Consider the following 18224-nt stretch of genomic DNA (forward strand, 5'->3'; position numbering starts at 1 on the left):
CTGCCCCCACATCATCATCTTGTTCTGCTGGTTGACTAGTTGCCATCTGAAACTGTTCATCGTCCATCTCGCACAATAACGAGTCGAACTCGTCAATGTTATCATCCACGGGTCCATCTTCAGCTAATTCTATCGCCTTACTGGCCGAATAAGTACTCAAATCATTTGTAGGAGTACTCTCGGCTAGTTTGTCAGGAGTACTCGCACTAATCAGTCTAGCCAGGTGGGCTGTAGACTTGTGCACGTCATTTAGGGACGAACTGAACGATTCCTGGTCACTAATAACATGTCCTCCTGACAACAGCTGTACCACCCGGTGTAGGGACTCCAGGGAGTCCCTCAACTGTTGTGTTCTTTCACAACTCCCGCTCATGTGGCACACGTGAGGTGACTAATTTCATTAGGATTGATTGTGGTATTCAACAATGACTAGTCACCATTAGTCCCCTTCTACCGTCCCCTGATGAATAAAGTGAACATCAAGGAAGCGAACGAACACCTCCAGCAGCTACACCAGAGGGTGGGTGAGCTAGAGAACCAAGTGGAAATGAAGTCACTGAGAATCGAGGAGTTACAAGAAGCGAATAAATTATTAGCGGATACGGTTCAACAGAAGAACGAGGAATTAGCCCAGCTAACAGAGAAGCTACACGACTCGGAGCAACAAGTTCAGAGACTGCTGAGCTCTGCTTTGGAGAGGGACGAGACAGCTACGAAACTGGAGCAGAAGGCGCGGCTGTTCTACGAGGCGGTGGAACATCGACCATCACTTGCCCGTCTACTACAAGTACTGGACCAAGTGAGCGAGTCAATAGGCAGTAACGTACCGGCAAATGAGGAACAAGTGGTCAATGGACAACAAGATTAATATAATAGCAACAATGACATCACAATGAAAATATTGTATAACAATTAATTGTTCTTGTTAAGGTAACGTGATGCCCACACCAGACCATCCTCAGTCTTTCCTGTAATGAGACAAGGTCATAGATTGTATATTGTCCGTACTATATTAGTGTATGTAGCATGTGTTTGGGTATGAATAATGACACATACATATGGTCCATGATGTAATCTATGGTATTTGTTTCGTCCATGCACATAACAAGTGAGGTTAGGATTTGCCTGACATGTCCCCATGTTCCATTAGTCATGTACACACTGTACAGTATGTACATGTGTAGTGAGGAACAGTACTGTATAACAAGAGACTGGTGGATAGTGTTTAGCTACATAAGACAAAATTAACATTTTGTTCCCACCCAACTAATTGGTAGAGTTGGAAATTTAATGATCTGATAAGTGTAATTGTGTATTGTCAAAATGTAAATGAAAATTGCTTTGAGACATTATGGTGGATAGCTTCACTCACTTGGGGGCTGGCTAAGCTATCAAAAATGTACAAAACAGGAAATAATGAGTACTTAAAAGGAAATTCAAACAGCCACAGGAAATTATGTAGACCATGTGAGATCTGGGGCACAGCACTCCATAGACCGTGAAATTTGTAATGTGAAGAAATTGTACTGGAAGTTACTAGGGAAAGGTACTCAACATACTTGTGCTGTGGCAAGTTATTCTGCTTAAGCATAGTTTTGCCCCCACTTTTCCTGTTGAACATTATGAAATCCAAAACTGCAGCAACTTCTTGTGAGACTACATCTGAGATTGCACATGGTCTACCATCACTAACACAAGATGGATACTTTTACTTTTCAAAATAACTATACAGCTAGCAATATGGGATTGGCTATAGACGGGTTGCCTATTTAGGGCGTGTCCCTTGTGTAACGTGAGCAAATGCGACTTTGCGTTTTACGCATGATTACAATGTTGGTCAAGAAGTCAACAAAAAACCCATTTTTTAAAATAGTTTGGCAAACGTTTTTGATTCTTCAAAGGTACAAGGTGAGTTAAAATCATCCAGTCTATCATTCTAAGTAGTAGCAAAGTCTTACAAAGAATGTTTTCAGCGAGTTATATCGCTTTCCAAAAACCCGAGATTGAGAGAAAATCATCTTCTCGTTCAGCCTTCACCTTACACGCTGGATATGTTATAGCTCGAACCTTTCTCTATAACATACTTTCTGTTCTGAAGGCTGGCTAACTCTTGCTTGCTAAAGTTAACTGAAACGATCATTTTCTCCATTAGCCGTAATACATTTTTGACCTAGCAAACTCGGAAAGTATGTGGAAAATTTACGGTAAAACGACCACGCCTTAAAAAGGCAACCCGTCTATATTGTCCATCCCATCATTCAACAGGAATGTACAGACAATCTGATAAAACAAGAAGATGTGACGAGCTTGTGTCTTTTGCAACTAATAGACAAATTTCATAATAATGAGAAAATTAACCATTGCCATTAGCAATCTGAATTTTAAATTATTTGTAGGTGTCAATTTCTAAAGTAACCCCTCTAAGTATTAAAAGGATAGTTTTTTTTTAAGGGAAGACTGCTCAGTATAAAAATACTGCTTTTCAGCAGTGCCCTGACAAACATACACTTATTAAATACACACAATTATGTACGTAAGAAGTGACTTATATAAAAATTTAAAATCTACCAGTTTCCTTGTTTCATAAAGTATGACATTTTGAAATTTGCAGTTTCCCATACTTGTCTATTGAAGGGGCAAAAATTGCCTTCTCAGCAATCCCATACATGTGTATGGGGGGATTCAAAAAGGTCATATCTTATGACCTATGTGCACCAGCCATTTAAATCTTGAAGAAATCATTATTGACATTCACACCTACAAATACTCTGAAACTGAGATGTACATTTTTTGAATTTGTGGTTGTCCCTATAGATTATCATACAGACTACTCACATACCCTACACACATACAGACAGACTACTCACATACACACATACAGACAGAATACACACAGACAGATGGACTACTCACACACACATACAGACAGACTACTCACATACACACATACAGACAGAATACTCACAGACACAGACAGACTACTCACATACAGACACAGACAGACTACTCACATACACACAGAATACTCACATACACACAGAATACTCACATACACACAGAATACTCACATACACACAGACAGATGGACTACTCACACACACACATACAGACAGACTACTCACATACACACATACAGACAGACTACTCACACACACACACACACACAGAATACTCACATACACACATACTACTCATTATGTACAGATATATTTTAAATTATACATATTTTGTAGTGAGTGATGAAAAGTTTTCACAATGAAACATATAGTCATCTCTCCAAATGGATTTTTGAAATTGGTCAGAAGGATAATACACACTTCACTATGCATGCACCATACAATATTAAAAGAGACAACATTACACGCAAACAGACGGACACACCTCTAGGAATATACTCACAACCAATCCATTTCTTATACCCAAGAGAGATGAGGGTTTGGAACACAAAAGGATAGTTGATCTCTCCTTCACTATCAGGTTCATTCCTCACTGGGACCTGACTGACCTGCATGTGACCTACATGCGATAATGATGGATCACATGATGTCATGTGATCATACCTATTAGGGAGATATTCTCAGTCACAAAGTTTATCAGGTTTCCTGATGAGATCTGCTCATGGTAGAAGTCCTGTAGTTAGTTACACACAGCTACACTTCATCATATCCATAGCTAAGTCTTTATAAAGAATTGTTATAAGGTTGTACACAAGTGTGTGATGTTGAGAGAGAGAGTAATACAACTTGGGGTAAAGCCAAGTGCTGTGTTAGCCTTGATGAGTGTTTCATTTTCATAGCCAGTAAACAGGGGTGAATTTAGTTCCTGGGTTAGTTCTGGAGTTGGCTCCAGAGTTCACATCTGTTTGGGAGTTTGACTTGTTGTGAGCTGAGAGAACATGTGGGGTGGTGGTAAGTTACAAAGTATTAAAATCATTAACTCTACTTTAGTGTGCAGAGTATGTGAAACATGCCAACACTAGGCATGCTCCCACAGGAAAATTTGAAAATTTGAATGCCATGAGATTGAATCTGAGAGTATTTTTAGTAGTACATGAGTACTTGAATAGGATAATATTATGACGACTATCATTAAAATACTGTACAATTAGATACATCAGCATTTCAAATATACTAATGTACTAATAGATAATCTGTTAATGGAGACAGATTGAATAAACTACATAGAAGAACCAACTAACATGTTTCCGCTGAATGTTCTATTAGAGTAGTTAGGTGAATGCTCTATTAGAGTAACTCAATCTTGTGCACACCTGGCACTGATTCACGTAGTACACCATTGTTGCATAACCTTCTTAGCACAAATTCAAGGAAAAATAAGTTGGTTAATGACTAAAAATAGGTACAACAGTTGCAAATGGGCAGTAAGGGGCACTGCCTTCAGAGGCAATTCCCTCCCCCCCCCAATTCTCTACACCTGAGAGTTATATCCTGTAGCTGTTTGTTGTACAAGGTTGTATGGATACTTTGATGGCCCAAAACTGAATTCAAAACAGGAGGTGATTTTATAACGTTAGGACTTGTTGTTCTGACTCCACAGTAGAGTAACAATCAGAACAACTAGTTACTTCTTCTAGTCTAGCAAAGTACAGCACGAGTGAACAACACAGGTATGTCAATATAACTTGATCACATGCACAACATTTTAACTTACATTTTAAATTACTCCCAGCTGTTTGTTCTATGACTAGAAACAGATTGTATGGATGCACGCTAATGCCTGGAAACTGAAGTTAGAGTACTCCAGATGAACGCTCTGAAGGACAACTCAGAAAGTACTATATGTCACTTAAAATACTGCCTTTGCTTGCGTGTGTGTGTGCGTGTGTGTGTGTGTGTACGTGTGTGTGTGGTGTACTTATAGGGGGTTGGATGTGTGTGTCTCAAGACAAATACTCAGCTTTTCCTTGTGTTGTATAGTCTTATAACAAGCCCCCTCATGCTGTACGTATGTACGTATGTTTTGTACACACACAGCGGTGCTTAAATACACACAAATCACATGATCCACTTACAAACTGCAACTTCAGTGAAGGATGGGACACTTTGTTGATGATGTCTTGTGCTGATGAGATCACATGACGACATCACGTGATCCAATGGATACCATCACTACGTACCTTGTTTCCTGTTAGTCAGGTAATATCCTGGTACTGTGACTAGTGGTTCAATTAGTGCTGTAATACCTTCCTGTTGTCATGACAATGGTAACAAGTGGATCACATGTACTAACCTTAGCACACTCCTCTGCAGCCATCTTCAGGTTATTAACATAAGTCTCCTCCCATTGCTGTCTGTCCCAGTCTTCAGTAGGGTGTATACCAGCCAGAAAATGTATTCTAATATATTGGTAATAACAGTAACTGGACTTGCAAAAGTGGAAGTAGGACTGGGAGATAATTTATGTTTAAATCACTTATCATAAGATAATGAATTTGCTTATCAGATAACAGAAGATCTTTGTAAATCAACCATCAGATGGAAAACTTGTGGAAAGGTGTCAAGGGAGTTGAGGAAGTGATAAAATGTCTGACTTAATAAGCACAATCACAATGTCAAAAAATATGTAAAACTGTGTTTACAAAATGTAATCCTAGGATGTCACATCATTATCGAGATAAAATGGTTGCCACTTATTGAGATATAGGTGTTACTATTATTGCACAGCCCTAAGAGTGAAACCTCCATTATAGTGGAGTGGCATAAGACATTCTGTGCACTTTGTGATACAATTATGAAACTTTCCACACAAATAGTACTCCTTGTGATAACTATTTTTTGATATAGAGCCATTGCTGATTTGACCTCTGGTGACCTTTACAGCCATTTTTTCATTAAATATTCGTCATTTTTGTCTTTATCTCCCTGAGACATATTTTACACTGTTTAAACATGATTACAAAAAATTAAAGGTCTTGCTGACAAAAACCACTTGATTTTTATTTGAAGTCAATAGGTGATTTCATCCCAAAGTTATGATAGTTTATATCCGCCCTGAAATTCTATGAAATTTACTGGCCATTGGTAATTTACACCCCAAGGGCAACAAATTTTACAACTTAAGGTAATCATAACTATGTGGTGGAATGAGCTATTCACTTCAAACAAAAGTCGTATTGTTTCTTAGATCAACACCTTTAATTTGAAACCATGTTTTAACAGTGTAAAGTAATGCTTCAGGGTAATAAAGACAAAAACGAAAAAAATTTAATGCAAAATTGGCTATAAAGGTTGCCTAAGGCCAAATATGCAGTGGCACTATATCAAAAAATAAATGTCACAAAGATTACTATTTGTGTGGAAAGTTTCATAATTGTATCACAAAGTGCACGAAATGCACACTATGCCGCTCTACTATTATTACGACTCAATGCCTTGGTCCCTACCATACTTTCAATGCTCACAGTACATTAGTAACCTCTGTACACTAACAGAAAACCTAGCTATGCTATCTCTGCCTTATAGATTTACTTATCTCTCAATAACGTTTCCAAGTTGCAGTTCCTCAGAGTCAATCCTCCACACAATCCAGTATACAACTGGGTACAAGTAACTCCAACAACAGTCCATTTAAAGGAGAACACACGATCCACACCAATTTATTAGAATACTTATGTGTCTAGTTAGTGCAAGTTAAGAGGATTATTGTGGAACATTAAAAGTGTTTCAAGTTGAGATTATAAATATGTAAACTAATCAGCTGTGTATCTTCCTCCCCTATCATCACACTATAGAGTACGCATAGTAGCTGCATGGCTAGCTAGCTAGTTTTATGTAAGCCATGTGTCTTATGTAATGCTTAATTCATGGCTAATTTGTGTATATGTATATAACCTTTAGAATATACATTTGGATTGGTTAGCTACTCTTAAAACAATTTTAAGTTACTCAACCTCCCTACAAAGGACACCTCAATCCATATAAAGGACAAGCATGTATGATCCCCAAGTATCTGTCATAGAGAGGTTCCACTGTATACAGTTTGTAGGTAAACTAAAAACTAAACCATACCCAACATATAATGTTGGAGTCTCAGGACATGTCTCCACAGGAAAGTTTAAAAACACTTTGAGATTGTTTACAACACTATATGTGTACTTGAATATAGCATTCCTATAGTAATGGCAGTGACTATCATTAAGATACTGTACAAGTAGATAAGTTGAAATAGAGCTATGCATTTGATTACGTATACGGATACATTTAATGCAGCCAACTTTTATGTTTCTGTTCAATCTTTTGAATATTTTGTATCCGTCACTTTTGTTACAGTAGTTACTGTAGGTGACTGCTCTATTAGAGTATATATACTAGAGCCTAAACGGACACAGGAAAAAAGGTCAAGTGGTACACATGCCATTGAAGCACTCCACATATTGATTAAATTCCTGCAGCCAGAATGACAGTTTGTGGTTTAGTCAACCCAAAGTTAATACCGTTGACGTATTGTAGTTGATACACATGCTCATTGCCAATACTGTTTCCATAGGCTCAAATATACCTATATGATTGGAGTAACTCAATCTCCCACACTTCCAGTACTGATTCAGGCAGTGTTCCATTCTGTAGCATGAATCCTACTAATTAAATCAAAACAAAGTAAGCTTAATGAGCAAAAAGAATTTAAAACTTGCTGTGCTTAGCTTTTGGACAGCAAACAGTAAGGGGTTAGCTTGCTGCACTGCTCACACCACCCACATTACAAAGGTCTACCGCCATGTAGGTGGTATAAACAGATCACAAGATCACTCACCTGGTACAGTGTAATGATTTAGCATACTCCAGTGATTTCATCAGTGATTTCTTGAAGTCGTCATGACGACCTGGAACTGCTGCTAGTCCACGATCCCCCGGCTTGTCTCCTTTAAAAAAAGTAAAAATGTTTGATACACAAAAATCATTCCAACCTGTGGGAGCATTAATGTGTGCCTGCTCTACTCCAGCTGTTTCCCTGGCAACCACCAATTGTTCCAATGAGTACTGGTAGATATCTACACCACACTCAACTGCAGCGAAACCTGTGTGGACCAGTGCATTGCATTAAACAAACTGGAGCAATATAAGTAAGTTTCTTGCTCAAGGAAACAACAACTGGGCACACACACACACACTACACACACACAAAACAAAGCCTATGGCAACCGTGTGAAACACAGCTATTGCCGCCCAGCGAACCAGCACTGGGATGCCTGTGCACCACTGAGACACTTGAGCCTTATGCAGGCAAATCCTCCTGGGGCAGGACTAGTAACCTGCAGGAGGACTGTCCTGGCTATGCTGCCACACACACACACACACACACACACACACACACACACACACACACACACACACACACACACACACACACACACACACACACACACACACACACACACACACACACACACACACACACACACACACACACACACACACACACACACACACACACACACACACACACACACACACACACACACACACACACACACACACACACACACACACACACATTGTTAAGAAATATGAGTAGCATCAAGAGTTCATATTATGAACTCTTGATAGCATGCACTTGCTAGGAAAATCTGCAGTGAAGTTTGTAGAACACAGGTGACATAGATCTACCTACCAATTCACACATTAGAATACTTGTTATCGATACTGAGGTGTTGGGGTTGAACTATGAGATCATGTGATGTTTGATGACCAATCTGTTCTGCTGGAATACCAAGTGTGTGTGTACATGTGTGTATAGTGTGTGCGTGTGTGTATATGTGTATAGTGTACGCGTGCGTGTAGTGTATGTGTAGTGTATATGTGTGTAGTGTGTGTGTGTGTGTGTGTGTGTGTGCGTGTGTGTGTGATGTCTTGGGAGCGTCATCACGTCATCAACCTGATTGGTTTACCGACTCTCAGTCTACTTTACAACCTTTGATAAATAGGGCTTGTGCTAGGTGGTTGCAGACAGGTAAGCAGAAGGATCTTGTCCATTTTCAAGCAATAAGAAGAGATACAAGAAGAGCAGTTACAGAGTGTGGTTTAGGGCGAAAGTAGCAGTGGTCAAGTGTGATAGATTTGGAGGAAAGAAAGTGTGGGAATGTATTAGAGACATGCAACATGGCAAGAGGGGTCATGTCCCTTCACGAGTGGTAACTGTGCATGATGAGGACAATGTTACTTGTGTAAGTGTTGATGCACAACACCAGCAATGGAGACGCCATTTTATTAAAGTATTTAATGTAGTTAATGAGTATGATGCACAGGAGATAGAGGTAGTGAGACAGCGTGAGGTGATGACTTCTCTTGAGGACCTCCCTAGTAGTGCAGATGTGGATGCGGCATTACAACAACTGAAGAATGGGAAGGCAGCAGGTAATTCTAGGATTCTGCCAGAGATGCTGAAAGTTGGGAGGGCTAATTCAGACTTTGTGGCTAGCTAATTCAGACTTTGTGGCTATGCTCACGGATATTGCCTGTGCAGTATGGAGGGAGAGACAGCTGCCACAAGACTGGCAAGATGCCATTCTTATCCCAGTCCCCAAGAAGGGTAACCTACGTTACTGTGATAACTGGAGGGGTACTCGATGTTGTTGGCAAGACGTTGGGTAGGACTGTGCAGGATCGTTTGCAGAAGTTGGCTAATAAGATGCTACCTGAATCACAGTGTGGATTTAGAAAGGGACGTAGTTTTACAGATATGGTTTTTATGGTCAGGCGACTTACTGAGAAGGCAATAGAGCATGATACGATGCAGTGTTTTATTTTTGTAGACCTTCGTAAGGCATGATTCTGTTCCTCAAGCAGCACTGTGGTTGGCTTTGTTGAAGTTGGGGGTGTCTGAAACGTTGATGGAGTTAGTGAAGTCATTCCATGATCACATGAAGGCTAGTGTGAGAATGGATGGGGAGCTGCTAGAGGAATTTGAGGTCACCAATGGTTTGCGTCAAGGGTACACGATGGCCCCTACTTTATTTAACTTATATGCCTGTGTTGTTGCTGAGAAGTGGGTGGAGAGAGTTAAGGAAATTACTGATGTAGGTACTTTGATTTTGTGTAAGCAAGAACAATTGATTGTTTCGAAGGACCACCAGGAATGCCAGAGAAGCGCTGCTACAGAAGGGAGAGTTTGCTGATGATGTTGTACTTTTGGCTTGTTCAAGAGTTGCTGAGTGTGCTGCTATCAGGGTCTATGTGGAGGTGGCAAAATTCTCTAGGCAAGTTTTCCTAAGACTAAGTTTATGGTGAGTGGCTGTTGAGGAGAAACGTCCACTTGTTGTGGGTGGTAGTCTCATCGAGTGGGTTGAACAGTTCCCTTATCTTGGGCCTTTGATCTCAGATGAAGGGAGAATTGGTGCAGAGGTTGAGAGACGAGTAGCCAGTGCCTCTAAAGCTTTTGGAGCTCTTAGACAATCTGTGTTTATGAATTCCCACTTGTCTGTTGATACTAAGAGACATGTGTATAGAGCCTGTGTACTGTCAGTCCTGTTGTATAGCAGTGAGTGCTGGACACCTCTTAGTAGGCAGCTGAAGAAGTTGAATAGTTTCCATCATAGATGTGTGAGATCAGTGTTAGGTATCACTAATCAGCAGCAGTGGGAACAGAAAATCTCATCAGGTACAGTGAGAGCGTTGTGGGGCAATATGGAAACCATCAGTACTAAACATAGGAAACGGCGTTTGGAGTGGCTGGGTCATTTGGCACAGATGCCTAACCATCACATCCCCCGGATTTGTCTTTTTGCATGGTTGCCTCAGGCACGTCCATTTCATGGGCCAAAGAAGAGATGGAGGGATATGCTGAAGGATGATTTGACATCACTGGGAATTAGTGATGGCTGCTGGCATGAGAAGTTTCAGGATAGATCAGGATGGAAGGATACATGGAGCCAGTGTACATGTGATTTGCAGGACCAACAGGCTAGTCAGGTTAATGGTATTCTGTGCACTGTTTGCTATAGAGTTTTTAGAAGGGGGAGTGATAGAGTTCGTCATAAGTGTATCCAATTGCCGATTCAAGAACAATCTGGTGTAGTTCAGTGTTATGGTGGTTCAGGAACAGAGGGGGACTGGCTGTTCACAGATGCAATGCAGTCAATCATTCAGAGGAGAAAGTTTCAACAGCTATGTGTGTAGTGTGTGTAGTGTGTGTAGTGTGTGTGTGTGTGTGTGTGTGTGTGTGTGTGTGTGTGTGTGTGTGTGTGTGTGTGTGTGTGTGTGTGTGTGTGTGTGTGTGTGTGTGTGTGTGTGTGTGTGTGTGTGTGTGTGCTGTTTAAATGCGACAAGGTGGCCTGGTGTCAACTGGGGAAGCAGCCCATCCAGTTGTAACATCAATGGGTACCTGGTATTAACTGGGAAGCAAATGCCAACCGTCCACGTCTCACACAGTGGGTGAAAGTCTAGGTAGGACTTCGGGTGCCCACACCTTCACCTGTGGGACATGGTACAGCCTCCTGCGGGTTACTAGTCCTGCTCCAGGAGAATTTTCCTGCGTTGACTCCTAACACCTATAGGTGTCCCAGTGCTGGTTTGCTGGGTAGGCATGATTGCGCTAGCATGACAGTTGAAGGCTTTGCTTTTGCTTTGTGTGCATGTGTGTGCGTACTTGGTGTTGTTGCTGTTCCTTGAGCAAGAAACTTTACTCACATTGCTCCAGTTTCCAGCTCCAGTCTACCCAGCTGTATATTGGCCAGGCCTGAGCCTATTATGCTTTTGAGCAATGCTCCAAAATTTCCCCTTTTATGCTCCAATCATGCCCAGTTGTGTTCCATTATGCTCCAAATATGCTCTTATAAAATTGTGTCTTGACTGCTCTATTAGAGTATCTAATGCATCTGTGAACGTTCTATTTGGTGACTGTTCTGTTAGAGTATATTGATTCACAAGTAGCTGTAAAATTAATCTGATTTTTGCTGTGTTTGCACACTATCCCATTCATTCTGCATCATGCAAATTAGGCAGAATTTCAGCTTCTCTGATAATCAATGCACAAAAATTGTGCCTACTATGCTGGAAATATGCTCAATGCTTTGGCTACCTATTATGCCCCAAACTATGATGACAAAATTGGTGCAGGCCTATTGGGGACCTGGTCTCAACTGGGGAAGCAGCCCACCCAGCTGCAACATCAATGGGTACCTGGTGTTTACTGGGGAAGTAAATGTTCAACTGTCCTTGTCTCGTTTAGTAGTGTTGGGGTTGTTGTAGAACTTTGGGTTTGTGACCTCTCTCTGCGGGACCTGGACAGTCCTTCTGTGGGTTATTAGCCCTGCCCCAAGAAGATTTTCCTCAAGTTCCTGAGTGGTGCACAGACATCCCAGTGCTGGTTCACTGGGTGGCAATAGCTGTGTTTTGCATGGCTGCCATAGGCTTTGCTTTTTGTGTGTGTGCGTGTGTGTAGGGTGAAGAATTTCAAAAATATCAGTACTAATTGACTAATTCCAGAACAGACTATAGCTAGTCTTCGTTGATCTTACATATGTCAGATCAAAGTCAAAGTTGATTTGACATGATCTGACATGATCTGACAATGCATGCGCAAAGCAGCAGCATGCATAAACATGCCAAGCTAGGGAATCTGGGGCATGCCTCCCTCAAAATTTTGGATTTTCAATGCTCGGAGATTGCAAACGATGAGTATTTTGACACCCAAAACTCCTTCAGCAGCCATGCACTGCATCATTGTCAAGCCACATAATATTATACAATCAATAAATCTATAACGATAACATTATGATGAGTTGATATGATTATCCAATGCAATGTTTTGTAACACATATATACTTGGTTCACAATCTATAGCAGTTATGATCATATACTACAGAACATTTAAAACCCTTTAGAAGCCACTAGAACAATGTGTGAACATTTGGTAGAATGGTGCAGATTGCACTTCATTGAAAGGTGCAGGTTCGATTCTCCAAGTCAGACGGCTTTTTTCCCCGTTTTTGGACCTTTTAAGTTAGTAACTCTTCAACTGCTCTATTAGAGTAGCCGACTGTTCTATTAGAGTGTATCGATTTTTTAGTGGAAAGTGGTTGGCCATCCTTGACCAGTTCAGTTGGTAATTGGGTGGTCTTCGAGCTAATTGGTTGGTAAATGTCTGATGGCTGACCGTTATAATCTTCTCTGAATTCCAGGTACCGTCATTGATGTCATACATGTTACCATGTTATGGTGTGTGACACACTCCTCTGGTATACCAGTGGTGCGTATTTAGAGGATTTTAGGGACACAACAAGGATCTTTTTTTTTTTTTTTTACTAATGATAGGGTTTACCAAAGGCCACTTATTGTAAGTTTTAGACCCCCCACCAGCACTGGCTCCCATAGGAGGCGGAAGGGTGTTAGAGCCAAAATTTATGGTGGTGGTAGTAGGTGTGTGAAGCACACCCAGCATGCAAAGCATACTAATTCTAGGGAGTCTGGAGGTATGCCCCCAAGAAAAAATTGAAAATTAGGTGCCAGGAGATTGAATTTGGGGGAATTTTCAGTGGTTTTAGCTGTTAATCAAATACTATTTATTTTATTAATACATGCTTGACTGTTGTATTAGGGTGACTGCTCTATTAGGGTGACTGCTCTATTAGACTATATCGATCATGATTGACAAGTTTCTGGAAACCTTGCAGGAGTTCACGTGACGACTATTGCACAATATAGCTTTGAATTGGGGGTGCTAGTACCCCAGTAAAATAGTTGGGGGTGCTGGAACACCCCCAGCACCCACCTATGACTCTGTCTCACCACCTAAATTTGGTCATTGTTATCACCACTATTTCATCATCTCAATGTTTACAGGAATTACAGACTAACTTGCTTGCACAGCTAGGCACAGAGGGCATGGCAGTTTATGGATGGATATAGTTGAGAATGTAGCTAGCTATATCACTGGAAACCCATCGAGGAGCTGGCTTACTGTCAACACAGTTGGTATGGCTAATGGAGGAACCCATATCCAAATTGCTCAAACAACCCTACCACTAATTGAAGTGGTGGATTTGGAAGTGTCTTAGACCCTTTTCATGTTTATTACCCACACCAACACTGGTAACCCTCAGGCCCTGTAGTAGCACCTTTGCTTCGTTCAGACGCAATGACAGACCATCAGGTTACTAAATTACGTAGAACCCTGTGGTATGAAGCCTAACTACTACTTAAATTACTAGCAGTGATAACCGCATCACATGACACCGGTCTCAAAGCAAAATTTAGAGCCCTCACCTCAGGTCTCTAAGTGTATTGGTAACTGTGTCAACATCAAAAAAAATTCATACTGCTTTCTAAGGGAACAATAAACTAACAGAGCTAGGTACAGAGGAAGGCAGACTAGATGAGCTGAAGCCCCACCTCAATGGCTTTCAACCTAGGGGGGTCTGGGGGTATGCTTTTGAAAATTAGACGTGAGTGATTTCGATAATTTATCACAGTATTATTATACCTTAGCCAGTGTTCACTTCGTGTCAAACCTTTAGTTTTATTTTACATATGTCAGACCGATCTTGGAGTATGCCTCAGTTGTTTGGTCACCATTCACAAAATCTAATATAGACAAGATTGAAATGGTACAGCGTAAGGCTGCTAGATTTGTTTTTAACAGATATTCTAGCATAATCAACATGCTCAACCGCTTAAAATGGGAATCCCTTGAACACAGAACAAAGTCCACCATTATCATGTTCTACAAAATCATCAACAATATTGTTTCAGCTGGTTTTTCCAATCATCTTCATAGAAGCTTTACCAGGACAAAAGGTCATCAAATGAGATTTATGACTATTCCTGCTAAAAGAAACACCTACTATCACTCCTTCCTACCCACAGCTATTCGACTATGGAACTCTCTGCCAGAAGAAACATTTAGTTCTCCTAACTTGTTTATTTTATTAACTTATTAAGCGTGCGTTAACTTGATATACATTACACTCATATTTGAGTCTTGCATAACATTAAATTTACATCAAATAATAACTGTTGCATTTATTAGGATGACTGCTCTATTAGGGTATCTCAAACTTGCATATTTTATAGTAAGCTTTCTGCCAAATGCATACCACCCAGGAAATTTTAAAACATTATACCGTATGCTAGACTGATTTTAAGTTTGTTAGAGCTGCTACTATAACTCAATATTTGCCTGACTGCTGTATTAGGGTGACTGTTCTATTAAAGTATCTGGATCTGTAAAAGTCACACTCTATATGAGTACCTTATAAGATAAATATTACAAGTAGTAATGATTTTCTGTACCCGGAAATATACTCATTACAAGCTTGCTGGCTAATAGATGGTATCTCTTACTAAGGTTTCCTGTGACTTCCGAGTCTACAGGGAATATTTACACTGTCGTACGTTCATTTTTTGTATGTGTGGATAATGTAGCTATGGGGCTGTTATACGAGGCCCCTGGAGACCCTCTTGGGGCCCCTTACAAAGTGGGGCCCAGGTCCAATTGACCCCTTGTTGGGTAACAAAAACTTTCCTGATCTGAAACATGTTTAACAATAAGTTATCTGATAAAACTAAACCCTAATCTGCAATTGTGACAGGTGAAAGTGTTACAATCACACTTACCAAAGTCACTCTCCTTCATGGGCTACCATACACAAACTGGGGACTTGACACCTCACCCCTGGGGACTTGACACCTCACCCCTGGGGACTTGACACCTCACCCCTGGGGACTTGACACCTCACCCCTGGGGACTTGACACCTCACCCCTGGGGATATTGACAATTACAATTACTGGGATACACACTATTATTTTATAAGTTGATTAAATCCCTTATTAGGATGGGGAATGGTGGGTAATTTGACAACCTTGCATGCAACATTATAACACTCCCCATACAGGGAGGGGGTGGCATGACATTGAAAGGTCTATTACACATTGGTGGGTCGTAGCTTTGTTAAATGCATTAGCCCATTTTGCCCCCATAACTATCACTACAAAGATGACGAGGTTTATGATTATGATTATGATGTGATTTGGGTTGAGGCTTAGAAGCCTGTACACCCATTCAATTACATACATACACATACATAAATTAGATGCAATAAACAAAAATTAACTATGAATATAATCATTACATTAACATAAATTTAAAAGTAATTATCCGGTATAGCTGATTTAAAATTATTTAATGAAGAATTTCCTACAATATCACTTGTAAACAGTCATTAATTACTCTAGTACCAAAATAGTTGACCTGACATGAATGGTAGGCAGGGGACTTAAGTGATTTATATGCATGACCTCTAGTCATATGCATTTACCTCTCATTTATATGCATGACCTCTAGAGTTATGAGACACTTAACTTCAAAGCATTGAAGTTACCTAAAACTGTAACCCTGGTATTTCACACTAATACTATGGAAAAGTGTACCCATAAACTACATTAACCTAAAAATTCAAAAAATTTCCTGCTTTGTGGTGGTCTGTATGATAATTTTTCTGGAACACTGTCGATGTGTGTATTATGAGACATATGGGGGTATTATGAGACGCTGTGCTTGTAAGTTGACTATTTCATATTTAATTACGGTAGATTTAATATGTAAAGGGTAGCAGGGACACCGTAGACAGTTGGAAAAGATTAGTTGACTTCATATGTTACACCTTTGTACTCTTAACTACATAGTGAGTGGTACAAAGAGAATCATCGACAGTATGCCAATATGATGTAGTAAATTTAAGGGGCTATATCATCCCATAATTAGCTTTGTGGTTGACTTCTAATCACTATCTGTGATGATCTGAATAGGTACTATCTCTTTACTCCTAAATCTGCAGGATTTAACCTGCTCAACTGGTTTTAAGCTATGCGACCCATATTACCCCCTGTCCCACAATACCAGCCTCTACTCTATATGAGGTTGTCACGTGCGAGTATTAGGTGGGGTCGACTTTACAGCACATTTCCGTACCTGCTCTAGCAGCAGCTCCGTACCTGTCCAGCAATGATACTTCTTTAAACAAAAAGGAAAGATTAGCGCAAAATTTCAGATCATCCATTACTCCTGACTGCAGCGATTCCAGGAACCTACCCTAAATCAAGCGCGGGGGTTATCATTTTACAGCAAAGTCACGTGGGATCGTTCGCTGCTGCTGTGCAGATGATCTGTTGATGTATTGACGATAACTTTGTGTGAGATGAAATGACTGGATCTAAACACCTTGGAAATCTAGGTAAGTTAAGTTATGCATAGGTCAGTATAGTGTCGATATTATATGTGGGACCATAGATAATATTAGCCTCGCCATAGATAATAGACACCCTCGCGTTGCCCAAACCAATACGCGCCAGGCGCTTATTGATATCCTGATTATAAGCGTTGGCTGTAGCGCAGCTCATGTATTTTCGACCCCCATGAGTTTTCGGACGCGATATTTCCTAGAAGAACAATGAGAGCCGATCATTTATGGCACTATTATGAAGACCTATCACTATAACCTCCATGTATAAAATTTGAAAGGATTTGGTTATATCGTGTGGCTGCAGTGACCTTCGAAAGCCACTGTCCAAAAAAATGGATGCTCGGACAAAGTAGCGTTCGTTCGGACTCCTCCATCTCTACCCTTCCCATGCAACTTATATGCTATTGTGTGGTAGTGATTGGTAGTGATTGGTAGAGCTATCCTTGAGCTATCCCGTGATATAAGCAGATTAGATTTTTATCAGCTACAGTTGCAGCTATCGCCTTTTTCCCAGACGTGGTAACTTGACGAATCGTCGGACACAAAATTGCAATTATAATTCCGGACACAGCAACTTATTGCGATTACTTTGGCATTTTTTGAATTTAAGTATAGTACTAGCTAAGAAACATTTGAAAACAGCTATTTAGGCACCTGTGTAGAGTGATTTTTTATCAATTCAAGATGGAAATAGTAGCTACCTCATATAGCTACAACACATTAGGCCTAGAATAGCTACATAAAATTGCTCAAACTTAAAATAATTTATATATTTGAACTTACTTGAGACAAGGGAGGTAAGAAATAAACCACAACAATGCACAAGAGGTCGCCACTGCTTTATCGCCTTAGTGACTGTTCTATTAGAGTATATTAATGTAACGCAGTTTTAAAACTGATTTTCGCACTAATGCACCCTTAGATAGTCTGCATATGCATAAAATTATACTATGGATGCAATTAATGAAGTTTAATTAATATAACATTTAATATACTCTAATAGAACAGTCACTAAGGCTATAAAGCAGT

General features: G+C 40.2%; 3 protein-coding genes and 1 long non-coding RNA gene across 5 annotated transcripts in view; 2 read left to right on the forward strand and 2 right to left on the reverse strand.

Moving 5' to 3' along the window:
• The window catches only part of LOC136256710 (bifunctional 3'-5' exonuclease/ATP-dependent helicase WRN-like), a 28459-nt gene extending 28048 nt beyond the window's left edge, over window positions 1-411 (reverse strand). For both annotated transcript variants that reach the window (XM_066049718.1, XM_066049717.1), the window contains exon 1: window positions 1-411. In XM_066049718.1, coding sequence (XP_065905790.1) covers window positions 1-373 — 373 coding nt within the window. In that variant the 5' untranslated portion in view covers window positions 374-411.
• LOC136256715 (vimentin-type intermediate filament-associated coiled-coil protein-like) lies at window positions 380-1074 on the forward strand. The gene has a single exon (XM_066049723.1). It carries the CDS (start codon window positions 464-466, stop codon window positions 866-868), a length of 405 nt encoding a protein of 134 aa, XP_065905795.1. The 5' UTR covers window positions 380-463; the 3' UTR covers window positions 869-1074.
• Window positions 849-17088, reverse strand: LOC136256713 (putative hydroxypyruvate isomerase). The gene is made up of 9 exons (XM_066049721.1): window positions 16925-17088; window positions 7925-8035; window positions 7771-7879; window positions 5251-5356; window positions 5138-5207; window positions 5033-5082; window positions 3561-3630; window positions 3382-3516; window positions 849-968 (listed from the first exon to the last, which is right to left on the reverse strand). Exons 1-9 carry the CDS (start codon window positions 17010-17012, stop codon window positions 913-915), a joined length of 795 nt encoding a protein of 264 aa, XP_065905793.1. The 5' UTR covers window positions 17013-17088; the 3' UTR covers window positions 849-912.
• The window catches only part of LOC136256717 (uncharacterized), a 15576-nt gene continuing 14246 nt past the window's right edge, over window positions 16895-18224 (forward strand). Inside the window, exon 1 of the long non-coding RNA XR_010701614.1 lies at window positions 16895-17186. This is a non-coding gene — a long non-coding RNA (uncharacterized lncRNA). The remainder of the gene's footprint in view (window positions 17187-18224) is intronic.

Source organism: Dysidea avara, chromosome 5 (assembly GCF_963678975.1).
Source record: "Dysidea avara chromosome 5, odDysAvar1.4, whole genome shotgun sequence".
Lineage (NCBI taxonomy): Eukaryota > Metazoa > Porifera > Demospongiae > Dictyoceratida > Dysideidae > Dysidea > Dysidea avara.